Below are 24,600 nucleotides of genomic sequence, written 5' to 3' on the forward strand. Positions count from 1 at the left end.
GGGCAGTTACACCGTGAAGCCCAGCCCCACAGCTGTCCACTCTGACAGTCTCTCTGACACAGCAAAGAGAATGCCTATGGCTGCTTAGCTTTCCAGAGTGACTTCTGGCCTCAGAGACCCTGCACTGCTGGCTGAAGACTGGGGCAGGGAGACAAAGAAGAGACCATTCATTGCCAGCTTTCTTATCCTCTGTCCTTGCTCACTTTCAGGGCAGGGCTGTGTCCTAGTGATGCCACCTGGAAGAAGTGAATAAGTTAACCCCTCTCTGAGCCATTACCTGCAAAAGGGGGATAATAGTACCACCTGACAGCTCTTGACAGCTAGATGTTCAATAAATGACATATATCATTAACCTGCTGAAACTGTCTGTCAAAAGGGCAGGAGACAGGTAAGGAGATCGCAGCAGAGAGTCACCGGTGGTGGGGGCAGGGACCACCATGCAGCTCTGTGGCTGCAAATGTTAAGTTATTTAGCCTTTCGAAGGGGCCTTGTTTTCTCTGTTGGTGAAATAAGATGATTGGATCAGTGATTCCCTGAAGATCTATGAAGATTGTAATGAGGATTTTGTAAGGTTTTTTTTTTGGTAAAAACTACTTTTTTTTTAAAAGATTTTATTTATTTATTTGAGAGAAATCAAGAGAGAGCACGGGCTGGGGGAAGGGCAGAGGGAGAGGGAGAAGCAGGCTCTGTGCTGAGCAGGACCCTGGGATCTTGACCTGAGCCCTGAGCGGAAGGCAGACGCTTAACCGACTGAGCCACCCTGGCACCCTGGTAAAGCTACTTTTAATAAAAAAAAAAAAAAAAAAAGTCAATGGAAATCAGGCATTTATCACCAAAAGGCCATATACACTTATTAAAACATCAACTATTTCTTTAAAAAATTAATCCTATTTTAATCACTATTTACTATTTGTTCACTGTTTTAATCTCATATATATTTCCATCCTTGATTGGCAAAAAAAAAAAGTGGGGAAATTAATGATTAATAAAGGCAGAATGGGGGCATCTGGGTGGCTCAGATGGTTAAGCGTCTGCCTTCAGCTCAGGTCATGATCCCAGGGTCCTGGGATCGAGCTCCATACTGGGCTCCTGGCTCAGCGGGGAACCTGCTTCTCCCTCTCCCTCTGCCTCTCCCCCTGCTCATGCTCTCTCTCTCTCTGTATCTCTGTGTCTCAAATGAATAAATAAAATCTTAAAAAAAAATAAATGCAGAATGTTATACAGCCATAATCTTTAGAAAAAATGATCTGGGGCGCCTGGGTGGCTCAGTCAGTTGAGTGCTGGACTCATGATTTTGGTTCAGGTCGTGGGATCGGGTCCCACGTCTTGCTCAGCACAGAGTCTGCTTGGGATTCTCTGCCCCTTCCCCCCGCCTCGGCCCTGCTCTCTCTCTAAAATAAATAAATAAAATCTTAAAAAAAAAACCAAAACAGAAAGAAAGGAAAATGATCCCAACTGTCCTCAAAGGATTGAAGGCTAGATCATGGGATCAATGGTCTTTAAGGCACCCTCTTTTCAAAACACTCCAGGTGGGGTGGGGCATAATCACCTGATGATGTCACCTAGTACAGGTGTGCCAGTGTTATAATGTGTCCTCTCTCAGGGCTTTAAACAGAGGCAGTTTCACGGCGTGAATAACCTAACATCATATTTAGCACGATGCTACCTCCTCTTCTCCTGCCCCACAGCAAATAGGTGGATTGGAAATAAAATCACGCAGGCTGAGACAGTGGGCTGGCCAATACCACCCAGCCAAAAAAAATAATACATGTCCACAGGTCTCAGGACTAAAAGGCACTGGGTTATGGGCAAGTTGTCGAATATGCAGCCCAAATTTAAAATTTTCACCCCCAAAGAACCATGCTACTATGGAGTCTCAGCATAAGCATTTACTCAAGGTAATCTTGAGCATGTTAATTAACCTCTCTGCGCCTCAGTTAATTTACCAGAAGAAGAATCTTTCAGATCCTACATAAGTGAAAGGTATCATAGCAACTCTTATTCACATGTTTAACCACTTCCTATAAAAGTTTTCTAAAGCAGTGTTTCCTAGAGTGTGTTCCTCAAAACACTAGTTTCATAGAGTATTAAGAGATATTTCATGGGGGAAAAAAAACAAGGCAGGAGACACATAGGTTTGGTACCTGCTGAGCTAAACCAAGTTAAACAGCTCACTACAGAACTTCTCAGAACCTTTCCTATGTGAATGTGTATTTCTAAGAAGTGGATGTAGTATATAGTTTTTATGCCTTATTTAACAACAGACTCCTTTCTTCCTGGAATACCTTATGAGACTTGCCGTCCAAGAAAGTTTGGGGAGCCTATCTTTAAGAATGATGTGGCTGTGAAAGTCATGTGGCTTTCCTGAGTTCTGTTTTTCTCACTTATAAAATGAGGACAATGATACTATCTTACAAGGTCATAAAACTGATAAGGGATGATATGCAAAAACCAGCACACAACAGCCTCAGAGCAAACGGTCTCCTCTAAAGGAAGAAAACTGAATGAGCCTGAAGACCTTTTTTTTTTTCTTTCCCAAATTAGGTGAAAAAAAATTCTGGGGGGGGAAGGGGGAGAGAGAGAGGGCAAGAGGGCATGCAGGGGGTGGGGGGTTGGGGAGGGGAAGATGGGCAGAGGGGGAGAGAGAATCTTAAGCAGGCTCCAAGCCCAGCGCAGAGCCCAACCTCAGGGCTCCATCTCTTGACCCTGAGATTCTGACCTGAGCCGAAATCAGGAGTCAGACGCTGAACCAAGTAGCCACCCAGGCGCCCCTAGGTGAAGATTTTTAATAATAATCACTAGAAGAATATTTTCTGTGGTCTCTGGAATTATCTGTGAAAACTATGTTTTGACTGTCTCCAAGAACAGGGACAGTTACAAATCCCTTACCTCTGAGAGCCAGGGGACAGGCTTATTCCATTTCAGGTAGCTGTAGTTACCACTCTCACCTCGCTCCACGTCTTGGTCCTGGCAGAAGAGTGAAGAATGAACTGGGTGGGAATATTAGGATTGGGGGCCCCTTGAAAGTGCCAGTGGGGAGGCAGAGGGCCAGGAGACCCTGCCCCCGGGGAAGCTTATCAATATAAGGGACACTCCCATTTATGATTCACCCTGTATCCCTCAGAAAGACACCCCCTTACAGTTTCGTCAATGCATACTCTCCTAAGGTTCTTTTACTTTCCTGAATTTTCTGTCTTCCCATATGGAAAAAAAATTTTTTTCTTTCTTATTTTTGGAAAAATAATTTCTAAATAGATCAGTGTTCTGAGAACAGGAACTTGCCTCAGTCTTCATCTACATCCCCCCCAGGACTCTGCCCAGGTCTGTCACTCATTTGTCCTGACAAGTGGAAGCCCCCTGGGGACATCACAGCCCTTCCCCTACCCACCATGCACGTTCATGGGTTCAGTTTGGTTCTGCTCCAGCCTTGGAGATCCATGTCTCTTCTAGGCTCAGAGGCTCAATCTTAGGGTTCCAGACTGAATTAGAACCCAATTTCCCCAATTCCCATCCAGAGCTCCTCCTACCTCCCTAGGGACCACTGGCCCAAGAGACACTATAGAAAAAATGCTCCATTCCAAATCTGTCCCCCAGCCATGTGCAGCTACCTCATCATCTCTCTTAGCAGTGAGCATCTGGGATTATCACTAAGGCACCAGCCTAGGCCTCAGGCCTGCAAAGACGCAGGATGTGATGGTTCTGCTTTAAGCCCTTTAAGATGGCCCTTTAAGATGAAGGCCACATGCCTGGAACAGTTCAATTCAGGGCCTCTTGAGCTGCCTGAGGGAGGCTTTGAGGAGGGCAGGATGGACATCTCTACCCACCCAGCTAACGAGATCCTGTGATGTCCGAGTACAATTCCAGGAATTCTCTCCTTGAGCCCTCTTACCACAGAAAAGTAGGGGATTCCCTTAAGGCTATAAGGTCACGGACAGGTGAGGACCCATGTTAATGCACGAGTAGAGAAAATGGGCTGGCCCCACCACATACCTTGGAGCCCAGCCTCTGGGGATGATAAAACTGGAGATTTGGATCCACAGCTGGAATGTTCCTGTTGGCCAGAGCCTTGGCCAGTTCTCGCCAGCTGCCATATCCTATGGAAGGGACCGAAGAGAGAAAAAGGTCAACAGAACATGAAGACCTCATAGGTCTGTAAGGCTTGGGGGCAATAAAAGAGTTAAGCTTCTTCCCTTGTGCAGCTCTTCATACCACTTCCTATGGTGTGCATGAAGTGGGGGGAGGGTCGGGAGATAGTTACAACCTTGGCCAAGGTCAGTAGCACAGAGGGAGAGGAAAAGAGCTCCTAGTACATTAAAAATTTGCTGTCTTCCATAATCGGAGAAGGAGCCAGGCCAGGTGAAGACGAAACACGTCCATTTGTCCATGGAGTGTGTGCAGCACCACAGGCTGACTCTTCCCCAGTTGCCTTTTGAGGCTGATTTCTCCCCAAAATCGCTGTGGGGAAAAAGTTGTGAAAGGCAGTGAAACTAAGCTTGCTCCCTTTCCAGCTCTGTCCCCTTCGCACCCAGGGAGAAACTTGGGGTGCCAGCAAAGAGTCAAGAAGCAGAGCGCTGTGCTGAGGGTGAGGCTGCGGGAGTCAAGGTTCAGGGGTCAGCACAGCCACGCACTGAGGGGTCAGAGCCCCCCACGTGTCAAGGGGGCCGCTTGGGCATGATTGTCAGACTTTGAATATGTGAAACCAAACCACTACCAGCCATGAACCCAAACCATAGACTATCAGGAGCTAGGCTAGCAGAGGCTTTCAAGATCATCTGGTCCTCATTTCAGATGAGGAAAATGGGACCCCAGCCGGCCAAATGACTTCTCTCGGCTCATTTAGCAAATAGCGACAAGGCTAAGACTGGCACTCAAATGTCCAGATCCCCCACTGGGCTACTACTCTGTCTCCAACAGCTCCATCAAGATGCTCCCAGCGTGGTGGGTGCTGCACAAAAGGAGTCAGACTCATGCTCACTGACCACTGGGAGCCAAAAGCTGACCCAGAGCAGATGTCATGGACCCTGATGTGAGCCCAGTCGAGACACAGCCAACCAGACACAGAGGAAAGAGCACAACGCACAAATGTGGGCCGACAAAAGGTGGACACCACCATTTTGTGGGAATGTTTATGTAACTGACTCCAGGAGGGGGATTGCGGTGGGTAGGGGGATGCTTTTCTTCCAGTTCTGTTTGGTGTGGCCCTTTAGTGCTTACTAAGCATCTCACAGGAAGGATCTCATCTGAGTCTTGTAATACGATTCTTGTGAGAGGGGCGCCTGGGTGGCTCAGTCGGTTAAGCATCCGACTCTTGATTTCGACTCAGGTCATGATCTCAGGGTCATGAGATCCAGCCCTGCATCGGATTCCACACTCAGCACAGAGTCTGCTTGAGGTTCTCTCTCTCTCTCTCCCTCTGCCCCTCCCCTGCATGTGCGTGCGTGTGCCCCCCCTCAAATAAATAAAATAAATAAATAATTAAAAGAATCTTGTGAGATAGGCCAGGTCTGATTACCCCCATTTTACAGATGGGGAAAGAGCAGCGCAGAGTTTAAAGTCACAGAGTGACTTGTTTTGAAGCCAGGATCAGAACAGAGAGCCTCCCTGTCTCATGAGCCAGCGTTTTCTCATTCCGCCTACATTTTCTCCTGTGGGCACTTTTTTACACAAACTTTGAAGAGTCCCAGGGGCAGAGGCCTCGGCTGGGGATCTGTGCCTCTGGGTTTCTGCACAGACATTAAACCTCTGCTCATGTTATGTTTATGGGGACTTCTGCAGGTTTATCCCTCTGCCATCAAGGTCTCTCCTGTTTCCATGGCTGGCCAGCTGGCAGGCGGGAACAGGTCAGACTAGTTCAGTGCAGGGGGATGTCCTGGGGAAGCCAGATTCTGGCGCCAGTGAAGTGAGGTGAGGATATGGGAGGGAGGAAGAGAAAGAATGCTCCCAGACCTACACCCTGCATTTCTGGATGAGCTCAGGAGAGAGCTGTTTGTTCATCTGTTAATCCCGACTCAGACACATCTTATTTAAGAGCCCCCGCCCTTCCCAAATCCAGGGAGCAGCTGGCTAGTGGTTGGGGAGCTCAGGTGCCTGGGTGATGAATGAGTCACATGGTGGGGTGGGGTGGGGAGGCTCAGCCTTGCTTCTGCCTCTGAATGATTGGGTCGTCTCTTCCTTGACTTTGCTCTTACAACTACAAGCCATCTACTTCTAGACAAAGTTGTGAGGAAATAATAATAAAAACACTACTTCCCCTATCCATGGGAGTTACAGTATGTCTCAGATGCAATTCTTTCTTTTTTTTTTTTAAAGATTTTATTTATTTATTTGAGACAGAGTGAAAGAGAGAGAGAGCACATGAGAGGGGAGAGGGTCAGAGGGAGAAGCAGGCGAGGGTCAGAGGGAGAAGCAGGCTCCTTGCTGAGCAGGGAGCCTGATGCGGGACTCGATCCAGGGACTCCAGGATCATGACCTGAGCCGAAGGCAGTCGCTTAACCAACTGAGCCACCCAGGTGCCCCAATTCTTTCTCATTGACTAGTTTTAGCTCCAGAAAAATTCTTTGACTCTTGGAAGTCACACCAAAGTGAGACAACCCAAGGTCAGTGAACTATCACTGGCATTTGCTGGAAAGTGATGAAGACTCTCTCCTTGACCAAATTTTAGACAGGCTCTTCTGAACCCTCCTTCTGAGTAGGCCTTGTCCTTGGGCCCTGTGCTTGGCTGGCCCAGCCCAGTGTTGAGGAAGAATCTTATTAAGTCTTTTTAGTAGGAATCTCCACCACCTTTGATACCTGATCAATTCACCATCTTCCCACCCTTAATGTGTAAGTCCTCGACCTGCCTTTGGTTAAGAATACTGTTAGGCCAGTTTACCCGGATATCTCCTCTTGGTAATTTTCCATCTCCTGGCCCCCTCACTCTGCTTGCTGGCTATAAATCCCCAGCTGTCTTTGCTGTATTCCGAACTGAGTTCAGTTCTCTCCTGAGGTCTCTTTCCTATATCATGATAGTACTGAATAAAATCTGCCTTTATCACCTTTAACTAGTGTCTAGCTCTATTTCTCTGTATAAGAAGATAAGAGGTGGTTCTCTCAGTAAACAAGCACAAATCCACTGGTGGGGATTGGGTGGGGGGCGGGGGGGGGGGGGGGGGGTGATATCAGTGAGGTTAAACCCAACCAGGCCCTGCACCTGGTCCCAGGTGTCGAGATGGCTTTGAGATACTTAGAGACTGGGGTAGTCAACAGCCCAGCCTTTAGTAAGTTCAGGAGTAGGAAATTCCCTTTGCAGACTTCAGAGTAGAGGAGCAAGACAAGCAAGGCTTTAAAGTCAGACCTAATTGTCTATCTACCACTTATAAATGGTGACTGCTTAAGCAAGTAATCTGACCCGCTGTAAGTACTCAGTAAGCACTCCTTCCTCAATGAGTTTGGGGTTCCAGACCTGGGAGTCAGATATGAGTTCAAGCCCCTTTACAATCTTGTAAACCGCAAACGGCCAGTAGTTCTCTTACTCTCCTCTCTCTCTGCTTACTGACTAGAGAAGTAAGCAGACTGTGGGCCAGCAGGACTCAGCGGAAGCAGAGCAATGGATGACAAACGCCTCTTGTCTGTTTCTCGGGTATTACCCTCCGTTCCTCCCCATTGCCCATCCATCCCCCCGTGAACATTCACTGAGTGCACATCAGGCATCAGGCAGTGTGCTGGACATCTGGTCATTCCTCTTCCTGTTTCTTTGCCTCTGCATTAACCCTGCCAATGGATCCCCAGGCATTGCTCAGCCCGCTGGGGGAACCTGGAGCTAAAGAATGTGCTGATTCAACTATTGACACTTGTCACTTGCCCTCTGATAAGTGAACTCCTCCTGCTCCTGGCCAGACCTCTCCTCCCAGAGTGCCAGCTGCCAGGGCCTGTTTCTCCTGCAACAGGTGTCACATTTGTGCCAGGAGACAGACACCCCGATCTCAGGTGACAGATAAAGCACCACCATGGGCCTCACATTCTGCCCTCACAAAACCGGGCTATCAAATTCACCATCAGCTGGAATTTTGCCAACATCTCTCTTCAGTGCATGTGAACTCTTCAAAGGCCTAAAGACGATCATGTTGGCTCTTTGCTGAAAATATGGGATACATATATCCTTTGGTGCTTTTTTCAAAGACTCTCACGTACATTATTTCACTGGATCCTTACAACCTCCCTGTGGACTGCTGTCACCTCCATTTTAGAAATGAAAAAACAGACAAGTGAAATCATCAGCCCAAGGTCACACAGTGAATAAGATAATCCATGTAAAGGACTTAGTAACATAATCAGCAATAAGCAGGTTGCAGCTTATGATTTTATTATTCATCACAATGTGGCAGGTCTGAAACTTGCATTCATTTCTCCTGACCTCTGGCCTGATTCCCTTGGCAGGGTGTCATGTGGTCAACAGGGATATTTACACCAGGAGGAAAGGAAGTCCCTCGCAGCTTGGGCATCTTTTGGATAGATTTTTAAGTATAGCTGACACGCTTTGCTCATGGATTTGATAGGAGGAGAGGAATCAAGAATGATTTGAAGATTCTGACCTGGGCATTTACTTAAGCAGGAGAGCCTAGGCTGGGGTGTCCCCAGGAGAGGTGGAGCTGAGAGTAATGTCAAGTAATGCAAGACGGGAAGACTGACCTGGACCCCACTCCCGGGCAGTGGGAAGGTAGGGCTGAAGGAGGAGCCTAGGAGGGCTGGTCCCACCGGCTCCATCAGATGTAAGGGACCCAAAGATCCAGGGTGAATGCAGAGGATTTGCTTAGAAGCCCAGCAGCTGTCCAGAGAAGAGGTGATGAATCCAGAGGACAAGAGTTAGCCAAGGGAATGCGAGGCTGTGCCACCCAGGACACGGTTCCACAAATGTCAGCAACCAGCACTGAGTCCTCGGACAAAAAAGCAAGACTGTGGCTCTGTGGCTCTGACCTTGGAGTGCCCTTTAGGGCCAGGCACATGTCCTCAACAGAACAAAGCCCCTATGTCTAGAAGCCAGCAGGGCCTGGACCCCCCCTTCTCTTCCCCCCACCCCCCTACCCCCACCAGAAATCTGTGGTGACACAGCCAGTCAGGGATGAAACCTGGGACTGTCACCTGGGAGGAAGTCCCTGAGGCAAACAGAAAGCTCCAGGGGCAGAAACAGAGCTGTGTGGCTTAACCTTTCCTTCCCAGCCCGTGACACCATGATGCAAGAGAACTTATTATTCACGTAACCTTACCAGTTAACATTGATGTGTGAGGCATAGATACATATATATATATATATATACTCATATTAAATGAGAATATTTCAGGAAAACAAGGCTTAGAGGTTAAAAATCTTGCTGAAAGTCAGAGGTCGTAAGTGAAAGAGGACCAAAGCCCATGTCCTTAATTCTACTAGTCTCTACTGAATACACTTGAGTTCTGTCCACCTCTACCATCACCATCACAATCACCTGGTGTCAGGCACTCATTTAGTCACCAAACTATCCGCTCTCTTACCTCCCCCTCACCACCCACACCTGCCAACGCCCCAACCTCTGACTATACTCTTTTCTAACTTGGCCACAAACACCTCTCCATATAAGCCAAAGAAAAGCAAGAGGGAGTGTGGAGACCCAAGTATCCCAAAACAGCTGAAAATTGGACATGAAAGCATCTTCACACAGGCCTGCTCCCCTCTCCCTGGTTTCTGAGCCTCTTCCTTCCCAACATGAGGGTAAACAATCCAGCATTGTGTCTGCCAGCAGGGGTTGGCCCAGAGGAAGATTAGAAGTGGTTTCCTCAGTCTGCTCACGCTCCCTCACAGCACAGGTGTGTAATGTGGGTAATGAGGACCAGGAGAGAGGTGGGGTCCAGGTGTCTCCCCATCCCCTCCTTGACGAGCCTCTTCCCCCACTGTCCCCACCCCCACCCCCAAGCTGCTGCCGCTCAGAGCGGAGCTCAGGAGCCAGAACAGCCCCCTGCTCCCCAGCTCCCTGCCAAGCTAGCACCTGAGCTGCTGTAATGGTTTTGGCTGCCGGCAGGCTGAAGCTTGCCAGCAAGACGCAAGGGACTGTCCCTACTGCCCTGTTGGGTCCCACCTAAAGGGGGCCCAAAAGAAGGCATCAGAGCTGTGCCAAGTATGTGCTTGTACATTTCAGCTCTGCTTTCAGTACTTCCTGTTCACGCAAACATCCAGACTCAAGCATAAAACTTTAAGGGGATAGTTGAGGAGAGGAGCTAGAGAGGGCAAATACCCTTTCTATGGCGCTGCCGCCACTCCGGGAATGTAGGGTCTGTCGGCACACAGCCTAGCTTGTAACTTTCCATTCCCTGAGCCATGGATTTGATCGGTAGAGGCCCCAGAAGGTTTGGCCAGGTCCCAAGGCACCTCTAGGATATCGTCATCACCATTATTATAAAACAAAAACAAAACCAAAAACCCCAACAACATGTAAGGCCCCATTTGCTAGTCAGTGTCGACAGGACAATTACAGCCACAAATACAGTTCTGTCCAAGGCGAATTCTGACTGAAGACCCTTGATGCAATCAATGGGATGGGTTCAGGAAAATCTACAGGTAACAGGGTCCAGGACTTCTAAGACTGAGCCAAGCCAACTGAAGAGGTGTTTTCATCCTCTGGTGGACTTGACAAGGACCACTTAGGTAGTTTTAAGGTCCCTCAGATCATGATGGAAGCCACTAGGCTTGTCGTTTCCAGTCTTCTTTCCGGACTGGGACACAGACAAGCTTCCGAACATGGAGGAAAATGGGGGACAATCCTTTCCCTCCCTGGCATCCTTTCAAAGAGGATGTTTAGTGGTGCTTAAGAGTAAGCAATTAGCAGGTTGGGAAAGAGTGAATAAATGAATCAGTGAACCAACAAATCAGCAGGCATGTATTGAGCACTTGTTGTATACTCCGAACTCTGCTAATTGCTGCAATAGATAGAAAGGTACAAATTGAGGGGCACCTGGCTGGCTCAGTGGGCGGAGCATGCGACTCTTGAGCTCAGGGTTGTGAGTTCGAGCCCCTGATGGGTGTTGAGATTACTTAAAAGTAAATCATTAAAAAAAAAAAGAAGAAGAAGAAGAAGAAGAAGAAAAGACATGAGAACCAACACGTCTGTGGACTCGTGTGTGTGTTCTGGCACTCACACCTGTGTGCACACTCAGGGCATGTACAAGCCAGTTCTGCTTTATGCAAACAGACCCACATTAGACAGCTAGGCTATGTTGCTTGATGATTTTCCAGACTTGCAGGAACCTCAGGCAAGATGCTCTGCAAACCATTCTGGGATAAAGGAACTGGTCTTCAGGGTCCCAAAGAGTTCAGGAGAAGCAGCACAGGAATAGGAAAACCTTGGTTCTGTAAAATGGCAATGCAGTCATTTCAGCAGAAATATCCCCAGGACGCACCTGAAGGTTGACATTGCCTACTTCCGGAAGCCCTGACAGGTTGGAGTCATAGTGGAACAATAGCCCAGGAGCTAGTCAAAAGGCAGTGCTCTTTCTTCTACTTCTTTTCAGGCGGGAGGAGGGAGCAGTAGAGGCCCAAGATCCCAGAACTCTTTCCCAACTGGGTGGAGGTGGCCCCACCCCCACTTGAGGGAGAGGAGTGGTTTCCATAGTTAGAGGTCTTGGAAGACCTTCAGGCACACAGAAGGTGTTCTAGAAAGAAAGAGTTGGAACCAGAAGGAAAAAACGAAGCCTGGAAAAAAAGACTAGGAGGGGAGAAGAGCTTTGAAAAAGAGAAGAGCGAGTCCCACCCAGCCAGCTAATGAGACAAGAGGGGAGAAGTGGGAATATTTGATAATAACTATGTTAACTATGAAGATTGTGGGGTTACTACAGTGAAATGCCAAAAGAGATCTAGGAGGGGAACAGCACTGTTGACAAAGCCCTCCTCCATGCATTAACCCACTCAACCCACTACACAGGTTAGTACCAAGTACATTTAACAGAGAAAAACCACAACAGCTAAGATCTGTGCACTCGTTCAGGCCAGTCAGCGTGCTAAGCATTCATTCATTCTATCCTTCCAGGTAGATATTAATATTATTCCCATTTTACAGATGAGAAAATTGAGGCCATGGGCAGTGAGGAGGGTACATATCTGCCCACACCTCACAGACTCTAGATGAGAGAGCTATTTTCAAACCCAAGCACCTGACTCATTAAAAAAAATTTTCTTAACAATTATCTTACACACACCCTTTTGTTTGCTGCGTAAAAAAACAATGGGATCCAAATGAAGCAGGAAGAGAGAGGAGGCAAGAAAGTTTTCTAGGGCCACACAAGGACTGGGTTTGGGAACAGAAGTCAGGAGCCACACCTTCCACCCCCCTCTCCACCTGATGTCTCCTCTTAGAACAACACACTTTTTTTAAGCATCTTGTTGAGCCCCCTTCTCTTTTCTGCACCAGGCCTGAAAATGAATCAGATGCATTATCTGATCTGACGGGCTGCCAACTGCTGGGTTTGGGAGGGCTGATGAAGGTGACTTGCCAACACCAAGCTGGGGTTGTTATGACCTGTTTGGGGGAAGGAGAGGTGATAACAGGACAGGAAAGGCATGGATGACAAAAGAGAGGAATTCAGGGACTCTACTTTCCTCCTTTCCACAAAACATCCTTGTAACGCAACCTCACAGGTTGGACCAGCTGATGATAGAGGCCTGGGTTCTGTGTTTGCCCCCATCCCCGCATCACCATCCCACCACAACCAACCCAGCCCATGTTTTATATCTTTCACACTCTTGGTCTCATTTTTACTTTTACCCCCATCCTGGGAGGCATTTCTGTGTGGCTGAGGGGACACAGAGACCCACAGGTAGGTTAACAGACTTGTTTAATGTCTAACAGAAGCCAGTGCTAAAGCCAGGCTGGAGCCTAGCCTTTGATTCTTGGCCCAGGGTTGCGCATCATGGCACGGTGCGGATCTGCAGCTGCTGGAATTCAGTGGCACTCTTGATGGAGTCCACGCAAGGAAAGGGCTGGAAATTAGCACTGTGCTGGCGGGAGCTAGGTCTTGTTCATCATTGTACTCCCGCTGTAATAAATCAGCCGAAATTAGCAGTTTTAACACATCCCTCCTTCAGAGAGGGGTTAAACTACCTGGGCCTGATTTTATATTCCCATTGTAGAGATCAGGCACTTCACGCATACAGAATGACTGACTGACTGATGGGCTGAATGATAAGGAGGGTGACAGGAGGGGCCTGGTATGTTTATCATCGTAGAACTATTTAGGGGTCTTCTGGCCACAACTCTGGGCTAGGGCCTGAATGAATTGACACACACCGGCCCTGACTTCTGAGAAGTTAACCCGCTGAAGGCTTTCTCCGTACCTGTGGGCACTCACAATGGCACAACCCAAAGCTACCTCTAAGAAAGCTCTCCTAGGGCCCTCTGTCTCTCTTTTTAAAACTTTAATTTCCAAATCTGTGTGTGTGTGGGGGGTAAAATATAATTAACATAAAATTTACCATCGTAACCATGTTTAAGTGTTTCGTGGCATTAAGTACATTCAGTTGCTATAAAACCATCACCACCACCGTCTCCAGAATTTTTTATCTTCCCAGACTGAAACTCTGTCCCCATTCAACACTAACTCCCCATTCCTCTCTGCCCCAGGTCTCTGGCAACCACCATTCTACTTTCTGGCTCTATGAATTTGACTATGCTAGATACCTCATACAAGCGGAATCATGTAATATTTGGCCTTCTGTGTCTGGTTTACTTAGCATCACGTTTTCCAGGTTCATCCATGTTATGGCGTGTGTCAGAATTTCCTTCCTTTTTAAGGCTGAACCATAGTCCACTGAATGAATAGGATCACATTTTGTTTCCCCATCCATCCGTCAGTGGACATTTGGGTTGTTTCCACTTTTTGGCTAATACAACTATGAACATAGATGTACACGAATCCGTGTGAGGCCCAACTTTCCTTTCTTTCATAGGGCACTCTCTTTGAAACAGCTAAAAACTTTGTTCATTCTTACAGAGATAGGCCAAGGGGTCCAGGCTGCTGTCCTCACAGTAGAGACATGGTGGCAAACTTCTTGTTCAATGGAGAATACAAGAAGTCTGGGGACAGTGAGTGGAAGGAGGAGGAGGGGTGGGTGGGTGGGATCAGGTTGGAGCAATCCCAGCCAACAAGTTAGGAGGAAAAGCAGAACTTCTGAGTGGGCGCAAGGTAGGGGTTTCCCTAGGAACTGTCCGAGTACACTAGCCTATGGAGAAATTAGCAGCTTTACACATCCTGGCTTCAGAGAGAGGTTAAGTTTCCTGGGCCCCTAGAAACTCCAGCTCAGTGCTGATGCTAGTCCTCAGTGAGATAGGTACAGAAACTTAGAGTAAGCACTTAGAACCTGTTCGAACATCAACATGGGATAGTGGAGTCATCTCACCGAACATGGTATAGATCATTTTTGGATGTTCTGAATGCTGCATCCTGGCAAAATGTAGTATGACCACATCAGTCAGTGACAGACTGGGAACTAAAACCAAAAACTGGAAAAACTGGTCCTTCACTACAGTTTGTTCCAGTTAGCATCATAGACCTGCCTGTCTTCCTTCCTTCCCTCTGTTGCTTCCTAACTTAGGCCAGAGGTCTGGAAAAGACTGGAGAGTAGCTCACAGAGCCAGAGGGAATGACACAACCAGGCCCCAGAAAGGCCAAGAACCAGGGTAGGGAATCTCAGCAGCCAGCCCAAGACTCTGCTCCAAACACCTTCTGTGTGTCTCTGCTCAGAATTCAAATTCCCAGGAAAGAGAATCTGAGTGGTTTTAGCTTGGGTCCGCTGTCCCCGCGGTGGTGGACGGATGGGGCATGTTGTGTGGAGTGAAGGTGAGACCCCTGCGGCTCTGTTAGAAGAACAGGTGGAGGGAAGGGGCAGACGTAGCATGGGGATTTTCTGAATCTTCCATGTGAAAATAGCTTAGCTCTCAACAATTGACTTCTATTCCTTTTTAAAATTATTTATTTAAAGTAGGCTCCACACCCAACCTGGGGCTTGAACTCATAACCCTGAGGTCAAAGGGTCACATGCTCTGCAGACTGAGCGAACCAGGCACCCCTGACTGTTACTCCTAAGACAAAAGTGGAATTTCGGGCGCCTGGGTGGCTCAGTCAGTTAAGCGTCTGCCTTTGGCTCAGGTCATGATCTCAGGGTCCTGGGATCGAGCCCCACATCAGGCTCCCTGCTCAGCGGGGAGTCTTCTCTCTCTTCCTCTGCTGCTCCCCCCCCCCCAACTTGTGCACGCGCTCTCTCTCTCTCTGAAATAAATAAATAAAATCTTCAAAAAATAAAAGTGGAATTTGTCGGAGAGTCATTATATTTTTAAAGCAGGGGCACATAAAATGCAGAGAGAGCTGAAAGTACAAGAGACACACACATGGAGTTAGTTCTGCACTACTTAAGAGACTTTACAGAATATGTAAAAGATGGGAGAGTTGATTGTTTAGAATATCCTCAGGAAAAGTTCCAGACTCACACAGAGAGACGATGTTCAAAACACATTTTCTTGGAAAGAGAGGTAAAATAATCAATTTGTTGGAGCCTTTGAAAGTGATACTCCATCGAATTCATTTTAACCTCAGTTTTAAAAAAAGAGAGAGAGAGAATTAAGAGTTGTTGTCGTGTGGGGGAGCTTAGACATCACCACTTCTGGAGCCTCAACGTAGATCACAGAAAGCTTGAAGACTGGGGACCTGCCTGAGGTAGCAAAGCAAGTTAGAGGCAGAACCAGGACTGGAATCCAGGTCTCCTCTCTTCTGGATCAGGAGTCTTCCGTTCAGACCAGAGAACTACTGCTAATGCGTGAGGTTGTTCCCAGGTTGTGGGCCTGCTGAACAGACACACAGCAGTATCGGGGTGCTGATGTAGCACTTTGTCGTCTGGAATCCTAGGACTGAGCACAGCTGCTCTTGTGGAAACGGGGACATGCTCTAAAGAAACAACCTGGGGAACAAGTTTCTCTGAGTTTCTGAGAGCCTGCTAATTTGGGTCCAAACCATTCCAAATCCAGCATCTATGACTGTTTTTCTTTTTTTTTTTAAAGATTTTATTTATTTATTTGACAGACAGAGACACAGCAAGAGAAGGAACACAAGCAGGGGGAGTGGGAGAGGGAGAAGCAGGCTTCCCCGCGGAGCAGGGAGCCCAATGCGGGGCTAGATCCCAGGACCCTGGGACCATGACCTGAGCCGAAGGCAGACGCTTAACGACTGAGCCACCCAGGCGCCCCCAGAATCTATGACTGTTTTATAAAGGAAGGCTTTTGAGCTTTTCCGAAACAGAGGCTGTATCACGCTTAGCTTTGACCCTCCTCCACATTTAAATATGGAAGATGTTCAATAAATGATTAATGGATTTCACTGAAATAACTTTTATTGTTTTTATTATGTTTTGTTCTCTAACTATTTTTTTTAAGTTTTTATTTATTTGAGAGAGAGAGTGCACCAGCAAGGGAGGGGCAGAGGGAGAAGGACAAGCAGACCCCCCCACTGAGCAGGGAGCCCGATGTGGGACTCGATCCCAGGACCCTGGGATCATGACCTGAGCTGAAGGCAGACACTTAACCAACTGAGCCACCTAAGTGTCCCTGTTCTCTTATTATTAAAAAATACTTAACCTATAACTATAAGCACATTAAATACTACTTTGCCATGCTATCTATTAACACTCTACATGGAAGGAAAAAATGCTCTTTTCTCTGGGTTAACACCTACTTTTAAAATAAATGGACAAATATATCTGGGAATAGGAAAAAATTTAGACTCAATTAGAAAACGGCTGAGTAGGGGCGCCTGGGTGGCTCAGTTGGTTAAGCGACTGCCTTCGGCTCAGGTCATGATCCTGGAGTCCTGGAATTGAGTCCCACGTCGGGCTCCTGGCTCAGCAGGGAGCCTACTTCTCCCTCTGACCCTCTCCCCTCTCATGCTGTTTCTCTCTCTCTCTCTCAAATAAATAAATAAATAAAATCTTTAAAAAAAAAAAAGAAAAGAAAAAGGCTGAGTAGAAGCACCAATAGCTCACTTGATATTATTTGTCTTCTACCTTCACAAATAAGAATCTGCTACCTGGACTGCAGTGTCATTATTATAATATCTACTTTAGCTTAGACACTATTGGTCATAATATGATCATTCCATCAATATGATCATATGATCATTCCATCAATACCATACAATTTCTACCAGTCTACTCTTACCTTCACAAATGCAATAAAACATTGACTCTTAGGACGGCTGATTAAACTATTTAGTATATGGTTTTCATATCCCATACAATTAAAGCACCAGCTCTATGTCTACAGGGAAAAGTACAATAAGTAGAAAAATGAGTATTTGATTAAATCGACTGGTTATGTGATGTGTCAGTGACCATATTTTCTGAACCCCAAATCAGGATATGCAGCGTAACCAAGGCAACAGAATGTTTGAAACAGTTAATCTTTCCTGGAAACTCAAGCCAGTCACATTGTTTATTTGACACTAAATTATCAGTTTTACAGACCTCTATTGTCCTTAGCCTCACCAAATTTGCTAAATTCACTACTGAAATGGCCAACCATGACTGATCCATACAACTCTATCGAGCCCATTTATAGCCAGATTAACAAGAGGACTGCCTAAAGATGCACAAACGCTCGAGAGGATAAAAGGTCATTCTGAGGCCCTCCATCTCCCACCTTGCCTGCCCTTGACCCCCCACCCCCCAACAATTTCTTCCAGCACTCCCATTCCCTGAGCCAGCAGGCCAATCTACCACCATGCCTGGACACACGTGACTGGTGGCCCAAACCATACACAGAAGTGGAGAGAGCACAGAATCAAGGCTAAGCCAAATATATTTTGAAATCCCCCCACACAGAGGACATATGGAGATGGGGGGAAAGCCAAAAACATGAAAGTGACCAACCTGGCAAATCAAAGAAAACTTTCAGCATTATCACGAGCACTACTGGAAGTTTAGTGAGTGGCTCAACTTACCCACTCTTTGCTGAGTAGACTGTGCTAAGAAGCCAGTCACTCAACCTGAATTTGCGTGCCTGATCTGGCTCAAAGAACCTCAGTGAAACAACCAATCAACAAGGTCTGGTGGGAATCAAAGAGGAACTCAAGGAGAGCTAAAGAGATGAGCTGATAAAAACTGCTCAGAAATCGGGCAGACTACTCTGATCCTTTACCAAAAAAGGAAAAAGTGGGCGCCTGGGTGGCTCAGTTGGTTAAGCGACTGCCTTCAGCTCAGGTCATGATCCTGGAGTCCCGGGATCGAGTCCCACATCGGGCTCCCTGCTCAGCGGGGAGTCTGCTTCTCCCTCTGATCCTCTTCCCTCTCGTGCTCTCTGTCTCTCATTCTCTCTCTCTCAAATAAATAAATAAATAAATAATCTTAAAAAAAAAAAAAAAAGTCTTGTTTTAAAAAAAAAAAGGAAAAAGTAACAGACAGAGCGCTTTGGAGAAGCCGATGCTACAAGAAAGCTCCGAAGATTAAAAAAGCAAGAGGGAGACTTACTATCCCCGAGCCCCGTGCCGCTAACAGTTTAATATTTCCCACCTTTCCCATCTGTGTGACTCTCATTTTACCTGTGTGATGCCCAAATAGTTTTGGGAACATTCTTTTACTTGAGTACTTGTGAAGACAAGTGAGGCTCAGAGAACTTAAATTATTTTTTGGCCTCCTGAGCGTAAACTTTGATATTTAATGACCTGTGATAGTAGTCGGTATCCCGGTAATACACAAAACCCTTGGGAATCTATTAACTGTTTAGCATTCCCGGGTCTTAGGGGAATATGCTTTCCATCTTTCAAAGAGCCTGTTGTAGGCCGTTTGTGGAGTAAGATGCAAATATTTCCTTGAGCGGGTGGAGGCAGCGAGCTAGGTCTGCCCAGAGCTCACCACCGGACAAAACAGATCCGGATTTCTCACAAAGCCGCACAGTCCGCTACTGGTTTTGAACTGGCTTCTTGGATCTGTTTATTAGAGTTATAATGGTTGCACTAAATGGCTCGTAGCGGGAAGGAAGCTTTAAAAGAGAGACCTGGGGACGGAAAGAGGCAGCTGCACGAGCAGTCCGTTAACTAGGTTTCCTGAGCATCTAGGACGGAGATGGTGCTGCCTGGCCTGGCTCTGGGAGGGCGGCTGACCATGTATTCGTTAAAGAACCGTGTTCGGAGTCAGAAAGATCTAGAAATGAATCCTGGCCCTCCCACCTTCTATCTGTGTCACCTATGGCAAGTCCCTTCACCTCTCAGAGCTTCAGCTGTCTCATCTCCCTACTCCCCCCCCCCCCATTCGGTTAGAAAGATTAATTCAGTCCATGAATGAATTAGGCAGCTCCTTGATTGTGGTACCAACTACTTACTGATTAACCAACCACTAACTCTGCCGGGCATTTTACATGGGTTAATTTCCAAGAGAACCCTGTAAGGTAAGTACTATTTCCCCCATTCTCCTCATAATAAAACTGATATTTAATGAGTTTACATGATTAAGAGTTTACATGATTTGCTCAAGATCCTATAAATAGCTGAACTGGGATTCAGACTGGTTCTATTTGGTTCCAAAGTCCAGAGTCTTTCCACTGCTGCCCAGTTAATCCTCACTGCCACCCTGCACAAACCAGTATTCTGGAGACCCATTTACAGTAAGGAAATGGAGCCAAATGAACCAGCCCAGGGCAGGAGTGAGAAGTCACCCCCGACAGCTCTGCCATCTCTGCTAATGTACCCCTGAGCTGGATTTTCACACCCAGGTCTGTATTACCACCACCATCCCCCCGCCCCGCCCTGTGCTTTTTTCCATGACATAACTGTTCTACAGATGCAGGATGGGTTTGGTAACACGACATGGTGCACAATGAATCACCAAATAAGGTTCCCGTAATGTCGAGAGGAGGACCCGGCAGTCGGGGAAGACTTCATGACAAAGCAGGTCCAGAGTGTGGTTTGGGAAGTAGGTGGAGTTGCTGGGTCTGGGAATGGAAGTCAGTCACTGCCCCTAAGGAGACCTGGATTTTACAGGGCAATCTGGATTGTTTCCATTTGCCCTCTCCAAGCCCCACCCAGTTCCCTGACTGGAACCCAGAAGCTTTTTTCTGAAATAAAAGTAGCATATGAACACCATCCTCCCCCCAAGATCACAGTATAGACGTTTACGGAGCAGAAAGTGACCATCCCCTGTACTCCCCACTCTCCTCCCTTGGGGCCACCCCTCAGTCCTTTTGCTAGATGCTCCTCATTTGCCTATCTTTACCCACCGTATAACTTACCTTGGGGCTTAGTCTGTGGACTACTTCTTTTTCCAATCTACACTCTGACCCTTGGAATCTCTTCTGATCTTTTTGAATACCATCAGTCTGCCATGCCTTCCCTAGTTTTAGCCCTGACCCTCCCTGAACTCCACATTTATTTATCTGATTTACTTACTCACTTCCCCACCTGGAGATCTGAGAGATATTTCAAACTTAACAGGTCTTGACTTTTCCTGCCAAACCTGCTCCTGCCCATCCTCCCCATCTTCCCCATTTTAGTGAATGGCGACTCTGGCCTTCCAGCTGCCCAGGCTGGAAATCTGTGAATCATTCTCGATTCCTCTCCCCACATCCCAATTCATCAGCAGGTCCTGTCAGCTATACCTTCAAAAACTATCCCAGATCTGCCTACTCCCGACCCCTCGCCTTCTACCGCCCCCATCAGACCCATTCTCCTCTAGTCTCTGAACGCACACCCTCATGCCTTACAGTCTAGAACAGGAGTGACTGCACTAAAATGTAAGTCAGGCCATGTCAATTCCCTGCTCAAAATCCTGCAAATGCCTTCCCAACGCACTCAAATAATAATCCAAGATCCTCTGGATCACCTAGGAGTAAAGTTTGCTGGGGACGGCAGTGTTATTAACAGCCAGGACTCACTTTTCCTATCAAAAGTGTCCCAGTTTGGACAACAAATGATACAGTCACCCAGCTAAGGAGGCCCTATAGATTAGATTAAATCCTTGCCCTGGTCTCATCTCCTATATCTCTTTATCATCATTCCGCTCCAGCTGTGCATTGCTGTTTGTCCCACATGCCAGGTACGCTGGATCTCAGGGTCTTTGCACTTCCTCTACCTGAAACACACTCCCTCAGGTATTTACATGGCACACTTGCTCTCCTCACTCCAGTCTCTGCTCAAATATCAGAGGCCTTCCTGATCATTCTACCTATACAACAGATGCTATCTACCCCCAGCCCATCTTTCTCCCTTACCCTGCATTATCTTTCTTAATAGTACCTACATATAGCTTGACATATTATGGCTGCATATGTATAAAATTTATCTTCTCCCTACATGTATTTTGCTCATTATGGCTAGCACAGAGTAGACACTTAGAGAATGAATGATGTCACTGTTAACAGTGTCCATATACTTTCACACAAGGGTTAAAAGCAAGAACTCTACGGGCAGACGCGATGGTACCTAGCTATGTAAACTTAACCTCTAAACTTTGGTTTCCTTCTCTAAAACAGTGATACCAGTAGGATTTACCTTATTGGAGTTATTATGAAAAATCAAATGAGAGTAACATATAGTAAGTGCTCAATAAATACTGGAGAGAATACTAATACTAATAGTTAATATATTTACATTGACTATGTGCCAGGCAGTGTGCTAAGCATTTTACAAATATTGTCTCACTTAATTCTCATAAAAACCCTTTGAGATAGGTACTATTATTACTTCCCTTTTATAGATGAGGAAATTGAAATTCAGAGAGGTTAAGTAACTTCCCAAGGTCACACAGCTGGTAAATGGCAGAGCCAGGATCAGAACCCAAGGTCTCTGGTTCCAGCGTCTGTTCTCATCCACTATTCTGCTTTGATTACAAACTCTTTGTATTGCATAGTTCCTCGTTTCCTAAAAATTCCAAGTGTTCACCACAACAAGTGAACTCTAGGGACATATTTTTTAAAAAGTATCTCATCTCCTCTATCCCTCCCCACCATAACTAATGTTAATAGTTAAGTAAACATTCATACCTTTCTACTTGCTCACACACTAATAGAATTTATTAGTTTTTTTGTTTTAGAAAATAGGTTCATATTGCATACATATTACTCTGCAACTTCTTTTCTTACTCGCAATCACAGACATTTCTCTGGGTCAAAACATATTTTTTTTTTTTTGACAGAGAGAGAGAGACAGCTAGAGAGGGAACACAAGCAGGGGGAGTGGGAGAGGGAGAAGCGATGCGGGGCTCGATCCTAGGACCCTGGGATCATGACCTGAGCCGAAGGCAGACGCTTAATGACTGAGCCACCCAGGCACCCCCATAATTCATTTTTTTAAAAACAGCTGCAAAAATATTCCATAGTATGGCTTTAGCACAATTTTGAAAACTAGTTTCCCACTGACAGATAGACATCCAATTGTGTCCAAACAATGCTTCAAGCACGTATGGGTGCTATGGTTTCTACAGATCAAGTTCCAAAGTGAGATTGGGAGCTAAAGTGCATTTTTAAAATGTCAGTAATTGAATATTACTTTTTTTTTTTAAGATTTATTTATTTATTTAAGAGAGAGAGAGCACAAGCAGGAGGGGCAGAGGGAGAAGGAGAGTGAATCTCAAGCAGAGATTGGGACACGGGATCTCACGACACTGAGATCGTGACCTGAGCCAAAATCAAGAGTCGGATGCTTAACCAACTGAGCCACCCAGGCGCCCCTGAATATTACTTTCTAAAAAGGTCTGAAAACAATTCACATTGTCACCAGCGTTATTTACAAGTTTCCAGGCAACTTCATCAGCACCACATATTAATCTTAAAAATTTTTGCCAATCTGATGGGAGTGTACATTTTTAAAACATAGATGGGCTTATACTATATACATCCTATCCTGCAACTTGCTTTTTTCCCCTCAACAATAGTATCATGGACGTCTCTTCAATAGCTTAAAAATGTTGCTGTTTATATCATACAATTCACCTCTGTGACCTGGAGCATATTTCTTTCCCACCTGGAACAGTTGATCTATGACTGAAACGGGGATTACAATGTTGACCTTCCTGCATTGACCAGAGAAGGTAGAAATTATTTCAGAACAAATACAGAAGCACTCCATACCCACTAGGATAGCTATCATCAAGACAGACCATAACAAGAGGCGAGGATGGCAAGGATATGGAAGAAACTGGGACCCTCATATAGTGCTGCTGGGGATGTAAAATCGTGTGACCTCTTTGGAAAATGGTCGGGCAGTTCCTCAAAACATTCAACACAGAGTTATCATATTTCTACTCCTTGGTATATGCCCAAGAGAAAGGAAAACATCATAGCAGCATTATTTATAATAGTCCCAAAGTGGAAACAACCCCACCATCCATCAGTTGACGAATGTAGTATACTCATACTATGGAATATTATTCAGCAATTTAAAAAACTGAAGTACTGATATCTGGATGAGCCTAGAAAACATTGTGCTAAGTAAAAGAAGCCAGACACAACCTATCACATATTGTGTGATCCCATTTTTATGAAATGTTCGCAATAGGCAAACCCAGAGAGATAGAAAGCAGAGTAGAGGTTGCCAGTGCGGGGGGTGAGGGAAACAGGGAATAACTGTAAAATGGGTACTGGGTTCCTTTTGGGAATAAGAGTGTTCTAGAATTAGAGGGTGATGATGGTTGCATCATCTTTCTGAATATACTAAAACCATCGAGTTTTATACTTTAATGAACAAATAACACCCCCGCGGCCTTTACTTCTCTTTCCACCTCAACATCTGGGTCTCTCTATTCTCCCTTCCCACCCCCCACGCCAGCATCTCCACCCCCAGTTTAATTATCTTGATCCCTAGAGAGCAGGCAACAGGTTTCTTTTCAAAGCTGCCTAGGTAGTGTTTGTGCACTGCCCCTCCCTCACAGACCCAAACCCCTCCTCTTTGTACCCAGATCGTTTACTTATTAAACCAATTAGATTAAATGACTCATGTTGCACCCTTGGACATGAGGCGGGATAAACAGCTCACAAAAGAGTCTGACTTGCACTTGAAAGGGCCTGCTTCCCTCTCCTTACCCGTCCCACCCCCTGCCCACCGACCCCCACCCAAGTTGTTTCTCAGACTGCTGGAAGAAACCTGAGGATAAGAGGGCTGTTGCTACCCCTACCTACTGTACTCTCTCACCCCCAAGGAAGGCCACACCAACCCCTCAAAGAGCTGACACAATAATCTTCTTTATTTCATTGCTTACAAGGCCAGCAGGCAACAGCTCAGCATCTGGGCAAATGTTTGCAGAGTTCCCAGTTCTTCAAAGGCTGGTCATGTGCAAGATTGCCAGGAGGGTATCTAGAGCTCTCTTGCCTGCCCTTTGCTGCCACATCTTAGCCTCAAACAGCGGTATCCCACTTTGGGTGCTCCATCCCTGCCCAAACTCGCTTGAGTTGAATGCCCTGGAGATGACATGCAGCTAACTCCTGAAGTAATCTGGATGTAGGTGAAAAGTAAGGGTCACGGTCTAGATCATTTCTCCAGGCTCTAAGACTGGTGAGTTTTCAGTTCAACCAAACACAGACTAAATTCTATAGGTCCTGGAGGGCAACAGAGGTCTGTCAAACAAAGTCT

At 46.4% G+C, this 24,600-nt stretch overlaps 1 protein-coding gene across 1 annotated transcript in view; it reads right to left on the bottom strand.

The window, feature by feature from the left end:
• Nucleotides 1-24,600, bottom strand: part of B4GALNT3 (beta-1,4-N-acetyl-galactosaminyltransferase 3) — a 93,544-nt gene that overhangs the window by 19,460 nt on the left and 49,484 nt on the right. The window contains exons 2-3 of the mRNA XM_032390746.1: nucleotides 3,991-4,094; nucleotides 2,890-2,967 (exon numbers count right to left, since the gene is read on the bottom strand). Of these exons, the coding sequence (XP_032246637.1) occupies nucleotides 2,890-2,967; nucleotides 3,991-4,094 (182 nt within the window). The remainder of the gene's footprint in view (nucleotides 1-2,889; nucleotides 2,968-3,990; nucleotides 4,095-24,600) is intronic.

The sequence above is a fragment of the Phoca vitulina genome, unplaced genomic scaffold (assembly GCF_004348235.1).
Source record: "Phoca vitulina isolate PV1807 unplaced genomic scaffold, GSC_HSeal_1.0 scaffold59, whole genome shotgun sequence".
NCBI lineage: Eukaryota > Metazoa > Chordata > Mammalia > Carnivora > Phocidae > Phoca > Phoca vitulina.